This window comes from Tripterygium wilfordii, chromosome 20 (genome assembly GCF_013401445.1).
Source record: "Tripterygium wilfordii isolate XIE 37 chromosome 20, ASM1340144v1, whole genome shotgun sequence".
NCBI classification, from domain to species: Eukaryota; Viridiplantae; Streptophyta; class Magnoliopsida; order Celastrales; family Celastraceae; genus Tripterygium; species Tripterygium wilfordii.
The window spans coordinates 10,333,024-10,343,316 of NC_052251.1; the positions used below are offsets into that span (position 1 = coordinate 10,333,024).

General features: G+C 37.2%; 2 protein-coding genes across 4 annotated transcripts; both read right to left on the reverse strand.

The window, feature by feature from the left end:
• Positions 1 to 71: 71 nt before the first annotated feature.
• Positions 72 to 4,778, reverse strand: LOC119986657 (vacuolar protein sorting-associated protein 26C). 2 transcript variants are annotated; one of them, XM_038831301.1, is made up of 11 exons: positions 4,625 to 4,778; positions 4,456 to 4,548; positions 4,063 to 4,127; positions 3,234 to 3,288; positions 2,185 to 2,274; positions 1,945 to 2,029; positions 1,757 to 1,852; positions 1,373 to 1,557; positions 1,189 to 1,277; positions 654 to 753; positions 72 to 577 (listed from the first exon to the last, which is right to left on the reverse strand). In XM_038831301.1, exons 1-11 carry the CDS (start codon positions 4,679 to 4,681, stop codon positions 533 to 535), a joined length of 960 nt encoding a protein of 319 aa, XP_038687229.1. In that variant the 5' UTR covers positions 4,682 to 4,778; the 3' UTR covers positions 72 to 532. The 2 variants fall into 2 exon arrangements, with proteins under 2 accessions (XP_038687229.1, XP_038687230.1); XM_038831302.1 differs by lacking the exons at positions 4,063 to 4,127; positions 4,456 to 4,548; positions 4,625 to 4,778 and having other exon boundaries at positions 3,118 to 3,238.
• A 1,347-nt stretch (positions 4,779 to 6,125) lies between these two features.
• LOC119987337 (small nuclear ribonucleoprotein-associated protein B'-like) lies at positions 6,126 to 9,345 on the reverse strand. Of its 2 annotated transcripts, XR_005465433.1 has the most exons (3): positions 8,308 to 9,345; positions 7,197 to 7,252; positions 6,126 to 6,510 (listed from the first exon to the last, which is right to left on the reverse strand). XR_005465433.1 is itself a non-coding variant. In XM_038832216.1 (2 exons), exon 1 carries the CDS (start codon positions 9,203 to 9,205, stop codon positions 8,315 to 8,317), a length of 891 nt encoding a protein of 296 aa, XP_038688144.1. In that variant the 5' UTR covers positions 9,206 to 9,344; the 3' UTR covers positions 6,220 to 6,510; positions 8,308 to 8,314. The 2 variants fall into 2 exon arrangements, 1 of the variants encoding a protein (XP_038688144.1); XM_038832216.1 differs by lacking the exon at positions 7,197 to 7,252 and having other exon boundaries at positions 6,220 to 6,510; positions 8,308 to 9,344.
• Between the last annotated feature and the right edge of the window lie 948 nt (positions 9,346 to 10,293).

Sequence of the window (10,293 nt, forward strand, 5' to 3'; positions counted from 1 at the left end):
GCTACTTGTGTATTGAACCAAAATATGATCATTGCAATCCTACAATATTTAACATCACCACAAGCAACGTATAGAAACAAAAGATGCAACTTAAATTTCATTCACGTCAAAGAAGGTAACACCGAATACTTATTTTGCAATTGCAAAGAACACAACCAGTCGAAGCATGTTCCCCAAATCTTCACCAAAATGCCTTCTATCACAAAATCTAGCAAGTAGCATGTCATAAGGGGTCGAGTGGTTGGGCACCTCACCACCTGCACACATTAGGATTTCTGCTGCGTGTATTTTCATATTCACTGAAATCAAGAGATTTGACATTTGGAAGTTGAAGATTATGTTCAAATTTACTTCTTGAACTGTTGTAACCAAGCATAAAGCAGTTCTGACAAAAATTTGATGGACATTAGTGGCGCATTCATCTAATTGTACCAACAACCAGAAGGGTATAGTAAGCAATAAAACAAAGGGAAAAAGGGAAAACTGTATACAAAGGATAGCCTGATAAATAGACGACTCCACGCAGATCATTTCACTTTGTTCGAACAAGTTCAAGGGGTAGAGATTCCATAGCCAGCTGAAATTTGAAAACACAGTCATAACATGTGCAGGAACCACTGGACAGTGCAGTGAAAGCTAGAGTTAGCACTTACCCAGAGTCTAGGAGTAGTTGGATCAAATTTTGATTGCACTTTGGACAGCTTTGACTCGAAGTTGATAACTACGGTAACTTTGAACTCAATTGAGAATGGCCTGCGCAGAGGAATTTTAAAAAAGAATATGATATTCATACACAACATTTATACATGCATATTCATACATATGGAAACAAAAATCTGAGCCATGGCATCCAAATGACAACATAAGCATGAAAAAAGGTAAGAGATAACATTAGCTGCATAAACAATTTTGAAGATTAGATCGCCACAGAATATATTGAGAGGTACTGCACTGCAACTTAATTTTAACCCATAGTTTTCTTTGCTTGGGGAAAAACAACAGCACAGCAAGAACGTAAGACTCTGTACTTTTACTAGTCAACCACATATCTGCGAGATGAGGGCCATGTCTAGTATGCATCGAGAACTTGAAGAGAACTGATTTCAACCAAGTCGGTGACATGTACATTTCACCACAAGGAAAATGAAACAGATTTGAGCGGAATATCAATGTCTTATTAAAACTCACCCAGCTAAGGCAGTTGGACAAGTCAAAAGCCGGGGTAGTATGACATAGATTGGCAGAGTCATATTACGACAGACATCTCCATCTGCTATCTGAAATGCAAACCGAAAAACATGGATCGTATTATATACATGAAAAAACAAAAAACGAGCTACATTGATTGGACAAGACATGAAACAAACCATGCCTGTGTAGACTGAATTAAAGAAGTCTCGGTCACAATTTTCTCTCCAAGAAGAATAGATTCTACACGGAGTAAGTGGATATCAATCGAGCGAATGGGAACGGCGGATGCTTCTACTGTTAGCTCTCCAGAGATAGGATCTGACAAACAGCACTGAGTGGACATCTTTCCTGTTACCCGAAAGCCACCTGTACAATCATTACCCTTATCAGCTGTAGAACTTCATGAAGGAAAAATAAAACCCTTATTAACACGTGTGCCTTACAACTAGAGAGCTCTGAATATTCTAACATCCAAATTGAGGAGAAAATAGCCCTAAAAAGATTTGGATTAAAGCCAAATTACGAGAAACAAAGGGGGACAAGGAGTCTGGAACAGTAAACAAACCTGATCTCAATTCAGGAAGCAAAGGGTGTCTCTGAGTGTCCTGAGTAATGTAAAAGATAACTATCTCGGGAGAAACTGTTCGGTTAAGAAGTTCAGCTGTTTTAACAGCAACAATAGAAGGAAGTTCATTTGATTTGAATATATAGGACCATAGGAATATCAAACAAAATTTTAATATAAAAGTGTACCTTTATCGCTTTGTATTATGAATTCCATCGTTGTAGATAATGATTTATGTAGGTATCCTCTCAAAATATCTACAGTTACCAAATACTATAACAAGGTTCATTAATTTTCAAGTATTGGAAAAAAATACATAAGAAGTAAGCAGATGTCAGAGAGATGCACGGTGAGGGAAAAATGAGCCAGGTACAGCAACAAAAATATGCCAGTGAATAGTTGCGGTCCTCCTAGAGTAAAACATTCACCTGGATACTAATGTTTGATCCATGGAAGGTTTCGTAAAATCTTTCCATACTTTCTTCTCCACACTGTCTCAAGGCTACAGAAAATGGTATCTGCCACAATGAGCAAGCATAGATTATCAGGTGCTAAACTGGAAAGAATAGAGGAGAGGGGGGGAATCTAGAATATTATTTTAAATGGAAAATGCAAATACGTAGCTATGTTCATAACATCAATGGTGGTATATCTACATATAATTTGGTAGTGGAAACAGTAACGACTACACATTATGACAAATAAATATATAGCTATAATGGCAATAATCTTGATCCAGCAATAGCGAGATCAGAAATCACTGTAATGAAACAGTCGCACTAACAGTAAAATATTTTGAGGAACATCATTTTAGTATAGAAGTATAGAATATTTGTAAATATAGTTACAACATATGTATTCTCCTACTCTTCTGAAACTCTTAACATCGGATGCAAAAACCCAAAATATATATGGATTGTGCCACATGTGGCTTCGACCACACACACCAAAACTTCGCGGAAATGAATGTATTAGGCCCGCACCAAGAACATTACTGTATTGTCCGTTTTAATTGAGGGCTCAGAGTTACTGTGAATATGAGCCACCTTTCGGAAATAGGAGGGGCAATATTGATGGGGAAAACACTGTCATAGTAGTGTTGGAAACAGTCATGGTTGACTTCAAGGCAAAAGTATGCAGATGACAAGAAGATGAAAAATATCAGAAATAAAACAAGAAGCTGAAGGTTATGTTTTGAGGCATGAAATTATAGTTCTTACATAAAATACAAGAAGAGAGCATTATACATGAGTAAAATTTTACCAAGAACCAAGGATAATTTTGGAGAAAACAAGATATACAAAGTCCACACACATAAAAACCAACAAAGAAAGGACAGGCTGAACACCTTCAACACTTACTATATGCAATTTTATCTCATCACTTGAACTACACCATCTTGAGGCTATCAAATATGAAGACTGCGTCTCGAAGTTAAAACAACCAATCAATCTAAATAATATCACTTGATGCATACCTCCATTCTACCCGGAGCAATCTTTCCAGAGGATTTAATCTCAACACTCTTATTACTGTTTTCAAGAGTTAAAAACAAATCATCAACATAAAAATCCAAGTGAACCAAACATTTGGAGAAACTAGAAACATTATTTTGCCTACCGGAAAACACATAAAAGAACTAAACTAAAGCATAAACAAATATGGAGAGGACCAAGCACATTTGCAGTCCTTTAATTAACAGTCTAGACCCTTTTATGTATAGTTTGTATATAAAAAATTCTGTAATTTTCAATATTCAGGGATTTCAGAAAAAAACTGACACATCCCCGTCACCAAATAAATAGATATTAGGAGGACAAAAGAAGATCAAAAACTTAGGCAAACTATAACCACCACAGCTCTACCTCTGACCAACCCAACCAAAGTTATTACCCTTACAACAGGTTAAAGATTAAACAATTCGCATGCATGAGGCTCCTCAGTGGAAGCAGAGTCAAGGAAAAGAAATATATATCCAGCCATATCCCCTCATTATGGAGAGGTTGTTTCTAGGATTTTTAATCCATAACCTCAAGGTTATGGTGAAGCAACTTCACTAGGCGTCTCCTAAGTGTGGATGAATGAACTCACCTCTGACCCTGTATTCATGCTAAGTGGCAACTCGCCAAAAGAAAAAAAAAGAATGGCAAGCAACAATTCCACAAAACGTAGATAAGCACCATCATAGATGTTGACTGCCCGTTAGTTCCATGTTCACTAATATAAATATAGCAAACTATATTTGACATTACTAAACTATATCTCAAAATTGATTTTTAGAAACCACAGAATAAGAATTAACTTACACAATGGTGATGGGCTTAACAACACCATATAGAGATTCAATAACTCCAGCAGAACCCCCACGCACCTTCAAAACGAGAAAAGTAAACAGCAAAACCAAATAAAATGGAAACAAACATGGAAATTATTAAAAAAAAATCAAAACCTCTATTCAGGAGGAGAGAAACTAAAAGTAACCAAATGAAACGGAAGAAAACAAATTGCCGTAATAAAAATATTTCTAATCTTCCCCTAAAAATCTCAATTTCGACCAAGTCCAGCTCAATGATTCGGCTATAATCAAGCTTTTGGAGTAGAATAAAAAAGAGAAGAGGCTATGCTTCTTTATTTAGATTTAATTTCTAACATTCTATCTGATTTTCTCGGGAACCAAACAGAGTATCATCAACACAAACCTGCATATTAACGGAACCATTGATGCTGAGGCGGATTCCATAGTGAGAGATCGAAGAAGGAGAGCTTATTACGATTTTGCCATCAAAAGGTTCCTATGGAACATCGTCAAAAGTGAGCAATACATAATTATAGAGACTATATACATGTGTGTTCTGTGAGAAAGCTTACAGAAGATGGTCGGTAAATGCGATTTGATCGAGAGGGTTTGAGCTCCACTGTTGCCATTGTTGTACAGGAAGAGAAGACACTAGCGGGTGGAGTACTGTTCCTCTCTCTGAAATGTAAATACAGCTGTTATTTATATGGTTGTATTTTTACAATGTTATCTACTTATATATTAGTATTCTTTCTATGGATTGTTGTGCAAGGATAAAGATGAAAATAATGATGCTAATGATCGATCTCTTTCATCTACATCCGAATCTACCTCTATTTTCAGATCTGCTTTGATGCTAACTCAAATTGTCAAATATGTTTTGGATACTGTTTCAAACAAATAGATCTGGATTTACAGATGCAAGATTTCTTTTTTTTTCTTTTCTTTCTGTATTGTGTTTTCGTTTTATTTCTAAAGTTTGGTGTCTATGATGAATGGGATACTCATCAGTCTATCCCGACATAGTAACTATGGTGTTAATTTGTACTGGGAGGGTTTTAATTTGTTGGATTTGTTTTATAATTCTCATAGTTGTGGGTTGTATTCCATCGTTTATGGTGGCTCAAATACCGTGTGACCTCATATTCTCTCACCTTCAATACTTAGGGAGATGGGAGGGACACCAATTCCTGACTCAAACTCCGACTCCAATTCTCTCATGTTAAATCATGATTTTTATTTTTGAAAATGACATATTAGAGTTTAGGAGTTAGAAAATTACTGTTTAGGGTTTATAATTTAAGGTTTAAGGTTTAGAACATAATTTTTAATATTTTAAGGTTAGAGATTAGGATTTAAGGTTTAGGGTTTAAAATTTAGTATTTAGAATTTTTTTCCCCCAAAATAAAACATATTATAATATTACGAACATCAAAATATTTAATAATTCATGATATAACATAGTTTTGAAAGATAATTGGAACCAAAATTAGAGCACGGAATTGAAGCCCCTATCCCAATACTCATACTTTTAGATCTGTGACCTTTTCAAAAAAAGCCAACCATCTATCTTAATTCTTTTTTTTGGGGATATTTGCTATTTTTTTTTAACTTTCTATGCCTAATTGATGTTGGAAATTAATAGCAGTTTTTTTATATAAAAGAAATAAATAAGAGTTGGTTTGATTTGTGTTTCTCCTCTACATCAATCCATCCAAATGTTGAATGCCATTCGACTGCTTAGGTTACCCATCTATTGTACGACAGAGAAACTGTCAAGGGTGAAGGAATGCCTAACACGATGCCCAAACAAAAGATTGAAAGTAAATTACTGAAGCAGCAACCGGAGATCTGCATGGGCACAACACACCAACCCCAACAAATCATTATTACAAAAGAAACTGCAGAAAAGAGAAAATCCACCCAAAAACTGTTGTCTCAGAAACAAGCGCAAGGGCCAATTAGATGTTCTAACTTCTAAGAGTGTACCAACAGAACGAGCCACCGCATCAGCACTAGATCTTGCCAACAAAAACAAATACATATACATAATGTCGTTTAAAAAAAAGCAAAAGAAGCAACTAACAGTACATATATATATAATGTTCAACATACCAAGGGCATATCATGAAACAAATCACAAAATTCAGACAGGCAAACGAAGAGAGACCGAGATAATAAGAACTATTAACACCCCAGCTAGAAAACTGTACTCATTTGAATTTATCAGAAAGGTTGCTCGGCATCCACCATGGCCCAACTAATTTGGTCATATTGCAAAGATACAACTATTTTTTGGTGAGCATAGCAATCTCCACTAACATGACATAGCTATCTAAATGACATCAAGAAAGTACTAAAGTACGACAGAACAAAGATTCAAACTCGTCCAGATTACATGCACTCGCAGCAGGAGAAAAAAGCCATGCAAAAAGCTTAACAGCATCACCTCAGCATCCTGTGCCACGGAAAGCAAACAAGCAATTAGTCAAGTGAGAGTTTATAGACTTAAAAGTAGATTACTGCATCACATTTCGCAACTGGACATAAACAGATTTACCGCAACATCAATGTAGAGCATAAAGCAACAACATTTCAAACAAACAAAAATATTGACAAAACTAAGATTAAAACACATACAAGCTAAAAAATTATAATAGATGGGACACGTCATGAGTTCTGAATAGTGAATGGCATAGAGAAGTTGCACGATTCTTCAAAAAGTACAATACAAATTGTGAACAAAGAACCCCGAATTTCTCAAAGGTAAGGGCTTGCTATAAGCAAGAGTTCAATCTGAGTTTTAACAATTGACTAGTTGGGAAATTCTGATGGCAGCATGCTGATTAGCACACAGAGAGTTTTGTGATCTAAGATGGAGCCCACGCGTATTATTTGGTGAAACTTAAGATGTTTCAGACCAAAATGTATAGTTCTAGAGATTCCTACAAGCAAATGAAGGTAGAAAATGACTGAAAACATCTCACTTACAATCTTGGTATCTTATTCATAAAGCAAATAACCTCCTATAAACCCAAAACATGTAGAAATTGATTGGCTCAGTCTACACACATTCAAAAATAGAATGACCAATTGACCACAAATGCACAACTCTCAATTCTAGGTTACCAATATGGGTAATGCCTTCACATCATATGCAGATTTGTAGATGTAACCATCTGCAGTACAGAAGATGATTCCTAAAGAAAAAAACTGAAAGTATCAGAAAATTCACAGCTCCAGTCAAATAGAAAAGTGAAACAAATTCCACGCTGACTAAATTTCTTTATATTTAACTTGATATCACTAAACCAAACACACCAAATTGTGATTATTCAAACATCGCCTGGAGGATGTGGGGGCTTCTGTACAAAACTACAAATATTATACAATTGCCTTGTTTTATTGAGCCTATATGTCGACGCACCACAACTTCTGTTAAAAAAGTTTTACATTGACTGTCAGCAGCTGATTAAATCACCTTCCTTGCTTCAGAAAACAAATTTAAATCCATGGGTATTAACCCTACAACTTGACCGAAACGAAACCACATTAGTGTTATGTATTAAATTATGCCGCTCGAACATGCCAACATATAACAACAACAAGCATTGCCCTATAAAAATTACATATGACAACATATCACACCATAGGTCTAGATGCATATGCTCAGTGTCATTTGGGTGGTTGAAGACATCCAGATCCAAAAAAAAATCCTTTATCCACTAATTCATGTTTCTCTCAGTGCATGAATTTTATTTAATGAAGTACAACAATCCCATAGTTAAGATTGTTCATTTAATGGAAACAGTGATCAGAAAGCTCTAAGCAATTGCATTGAGGAACATGAATCAGCAACTAAGGTATAGCTATATCAACCCAAGGCACATCTAACTCTGCGCTACTGGAAAACTATCAATCGTAGAGGGACATAATTCAGATGGATAACTATGAGAATAAATACTATTGATCTACATCCTCTAAGTCCCAAAACTAACCAACTAGACAAACATAGTTGAACTGCCACACACGAATAATATGAGGATAAATACAATTGATCCACCCAACAACTCCATTCAATAATTTAAGCGTTTGTGCATGAGCATATGCAGATGTATAAGTATTGTGGTATTCTACTATGCCAAGAAATTGTTATTGAAAAATACAGGATATATGAGTTCGTAATTAATAATCTAATCACTTATAAACAGTATATAAATAACCGCATAAAACAATATATCAACAGGGAGCTTACCATATCATCACTGTTGCTGATTTTGCTGTTGCTGCTGCTGAGGGTTTGGTGGAGGCGGCATACCTGGACGAGGTGGACCATAAACAGGAACGCCACCAGGCGGAGGTGGCATCCCAGGACGTGGTGGAGGGGGGCCAGGCATTCCAGGCCGTGGTGGACCAGGAGGTCCTCTCATCATAGGGTTCTGTGGTGGAGGCGGCACTCCCATGGGTCTCTGCCCGTATTGTGGTGGTGCTGGCATCTGGAAACCTTGCTGTGGCGGCCTAACTCCGTACTGTGGCGGCGGCATTTGTGGAGGGCCACGAGCCATTGGATGTCCCTGACCTGGGTAGGGAGCAGTTGAACCTGGAGGCGGCATCTGTCCAGGCGGTCGGATCACCGGAGGAGCACCTGACCCTGGAGGCGGCGCAGGGTACGTCATAGGCGGTGCAGATAGTTGAGGGACTGGCGGACGAGACAGCGAGGGCTGCATCATTCCTGGAGCGGGCCCACCAACGCCACGGACAGGGCCAGCAAGTCCGGGCTGGGCTTGCACAAGGGGAGCAGTAGGCACGCCTCGTCCAGCAGCGCGACCGATTCCAGGGCCAGCGACGGCACTAGCAGAAACGGCCTTCGCACGCGATTCTTCAGGAGGCGGTGGCCCCTCGACGGTCATGGATACGACCTCCTCGCCACGGAGAAGAACTAGGCCAAGAGTACGTCGGTCCTCGCGCTCCTCGTTGTTCTTCTTGCCCTTGGCTGGCGGAAGCTTCCGGAACTCCTCGCAGTCGCCTAGAACGAGATTCATATGTCGATCGAAAGCCATGAATTTGCCCACCAATTGACGGCCGTCCTGGATGGTCACACGCATCCGGTAGTTGATGAACTGCAGCATCTTCGAGCTCTTAGACATCGACATTTTCGTAGGCTTTCGAGCTTCACAGATTCAATGTTTCAATATGATGGATCTGCTGGGAGTGTCTGGAGAGAGGAAATGGCTAGGGTTTTGGAAGGTTTAAACTATCGCACATCTGCAGACACTGAACCACCGACTGACTGTAAGGAAATGAGGGAAAGTATAAATAATGGATCAGGCCCATTTGGCTTCGTAAAAACACCAATCAACAGATTGGTGGGTGGAAGAATTTCAAGCTTGGGCCCATTGTACTGTTTGATTTCCATTTTAGGCCCAAGATCAGTATAACTCAGTTGGTTGGCCCGAGCCCGAAATACAAATTTGTTCCATTTTTAAGGTGACTACAATTTTTTTTAAATCATGAATTTATTTTTTTATAGAAAAAATTGTGAATGTGTTTTGATTGGGTTTACAAATTTAATTATATATTTTTTATCAAATTAAATTCGAAAATATATAAAATTTTTCGGATATATATTCAACAATTAAGAATTTTCATGTTTTTTCATATTCAACTTGATTTTTATTAATTAAATATTTTCATATTTAATTTGATTTTTATTTGGGATAGAAAAATACCACTAGTCGAGTAAACTCGATCAACCACTAGTGACATTTAAAAAATGAAACAAATGGACTATGAATCAGTTAATGGAGCCTGAATCATAGGGGTAACAAAACTCCACATGGTTCGGGTGATTAAATTTGTTCGACTCATATTAAATCAAATTTGAACATAAGTTATATATATAAAATTTGATCAAAACACAAAAATTTTGTCCGGATTAAAATCGGGCTTGAGTCAAAATACAGAAATTTTATCTAATTTACTTATGCGAATCCTAACTCAAATTAATTTATTGTTCGATTTACTTGTCCGAATTTAAATCAATTTAGGTTTGATTAATTAAGTACATTTGAAATCCAATCCGAATTAGAGTATAAACATATAAATATTTTGTAACCATATCATATTGTGTTACCTAAAACCGACCTCGAGTCATTTTTTTTGTCACCCCTATCTGAATGTTAGCATTACAATGTACTGACATGGCATAATCTCATTGGTCTGATGATACGGATTGACGTGG